At 59.4% G+C, this 2,221-nt stretch overlaps 1 protein-coding gene across 1 annotated transcript in view; it reads left to right on the plus strand.

The window, feature by feature from the left end:
- Window positions 1-824: 824 nt before the first annotated feature.
- Window positions 825-2,221, plus strand: part of ADGRB2 (adhesion G protein-coupled receptor B2) — a 29,340-nt gene continuing 27,943 nt past the window's right edge. The window contains exon 1 of the mRNA XM_023758475.1: window positions 825-1,632. Within this exon, the coding sequence (XP_023614243.1) occupies window positions 837-1,632 (796 nt within the window). The 5' untranslated portion in view covers window positions 825-836. The remainder of the gene's footprint in view (window positions 1,633-2,221) is intronic.

Raw genomic sequence — 2,221 nt, forward strand, 5'->3', positions numbered from 1 at the left:
TGGGATTTGAGCCAGCCCTGGGGAAATAGCAAGGGACAGAGGTCATGATTGGGTGGTGTGGACTTTCAGGCCAGGGCTGTGGGAGCTAAGAGCAGGGAGGCGGCGTGGTGGCCTCACTGGGGGTGGTAGGCCCTGAGCCGGCGTTGGAGGATAACCCAAGACGGGAGGGGAAGATGGGTTCGTGGGGAATTATTGCACCCATTTCGCAGATGCCACTCCTGCTCGTTTCCACCAGGAAATCCACAGCAGCAGTCCTGTTGATGTTCATACGAGCGATGTCCTCCCATGGGCATGGCCCAGGTTGTACGCAGTCTCTGGCACACTGGTGGTCACGCCCCCCTTTTTTCTCCCACTCAGTAAAGCAAGTGCGTGAGAATGACATTGTTCCGGGAATAACCTTGAATCGCTTTGATTTATAAAAAAGCAAATCATCCAACATCGCTACTTTGACAATTACTGCTGGATTACGCATGACACACTGTGACTGGGAGCAACAGTTCTGGAGAATACAAGCTGGGTGGTGGGGGTGGGGCTGGACCCTGTTGTCAAGCTGAGATGCTTGTGGTTGATGGGACTGACCGAGGACCATAGGGTAATAGTAACAATGACAACGAATGTGTCTTAAGCGCATAGGAGATTCAGGCACTCTCCCCTGTCTTCATTCTATAGGTAAGGGAACGGAGGCTGGGGAGGCCACGTCCCTTGTCTGAGATCATGCAGGTGGTCTTAGCCACGAGGCCCATGACCTGCAGCTCAGCCACAGGAGATTCAGAGCTCATGCTGGCTGTGCCTCGAGCCACTGACACTGTCTCTCTCCACAGGGCAAGGGACATAGGATGACCCCAGCCTGTCCCCTCTTACTATCTGTGATTCTGTCCCTGCGCCTGGCCGCCGCCTTCGATCCCGACCCCAGCGCCTGCTCCGCCCTGGCCTCCGGCGTGCTCTACGGGGCCTTCTCACTGCAGGACCTCTTTCCGACCATCGCCTCGGGCTGCTCCTGGACGCTGGAGAACCCCGACCCCACCAAGTACTCCCTCTACCTGCGCTTCAACCGCCAGGAGGAGGTGTGCACCCACTTTGCACCCCGCCTGCTGCCCCTGGACCACTACCTGGTCAACTTTACCTGCCTGCGGCCTCGCTCGGAGGAGGCGGCGGTGGCCCAGGTGGAGTCGGAGGTGGGGCGGCCGGAGGAGGCGGAAGCAGCGGGGTTGGAGCTGTGCGGTGGCTCAGGCCCCTTCACCTTCCTGCACTTCGACAAGAACTTCGTGCAGCTGTGCCTGTCGGCTGAGCCCTCGGAGGCCCGGCGCCTGCTGGCACCTACAGCCCTGGCCTTCCGTTTTGTCGAGGTCTTGCTCATCAACAACAACAACTCCAGCCAGTTCACCTGCGGTGTGCTCTGCCGCTGGAGCGAGGAGTGTGGCCGTGCCGCCGGCAGGGCCTGTGGCTTTGCCCAGCCGGGCTGCAGTTGCCCTGGTGAGGCTGGGGCCAGCCCTGCCACCACCACACCTCCAGGTCCCCCTGCTGCCCACACCCTGTCCAATGCCCTGGTGCCCGGGGGCCCACCCCCATCTGCTGAGACCGATTTGCACTCGGGGAGCAGCAATGACCTGTTCACAACCGAGATGAGATATGGTGAGTCTGAGCAGGGCCTGGGTGGGGTGCCTGTGTCCGGGGGACTGATGGTGCCTGCTGGTGCCCATCCTGGCAGATCCATATAGCTGTTCACCCATGTCCCCTCTGTGCCCAGCCTTGTCTAGATGTTGGGGTCATCAAAATGGATTAGGGTTACACCTCCCCCTTAAAGAGTTTGTAGTCTGGGTGGATGAATGGGGGCACAGATCAGACAGTGATTATGATAAACCCGGGGAGAGGACTGCCTAGATGGACAGTCAGGGAAGGCTTCCTGGAGGAAGTGAAAAGGAGCAGAGATCGGAAGGACAGGTGGAATCGAGCCAAGCCAGAGGAGTGGTGAGGGCATTCCAGGCCGAGTGAGCAGTGTGTACAAAGGCCCAAAGCTGGGAGTGACTGTGGAAGGCCCTGGCATTGCAAGTTGACAAGTTTGCCTGGAGGCTGGAGTAGGCAGGGAGCGGGGCTGTGTTCCTGCCCACATAGGTTTCTGATTTTTGGCAGTGGCCCCAGGGTCGGGGCAGAGGGAGATGCAGAAGAATGTGCCTGGGTGGAGAGGCCCGAGCTTCTAGGCTGCCTTGGAAGGCCTGGGCTG

The sequence above is a fragment of the Myotis lucifugus genome, unplaced genomic scaffold, assembly GCF_000147115.1.
Source record: "Myotis lucifugus unplaced genomic scaffold, Myoluc2.0 scaffold_131, whole genome shotgun sequence".
In the NCBI taxonomy this organism is placed as follows: Eukaryota; Metazoa; Chordata; class Mammalia; order Chiroptera; family Vespertilionidae; genus Myotis; species Myotis lucifugus.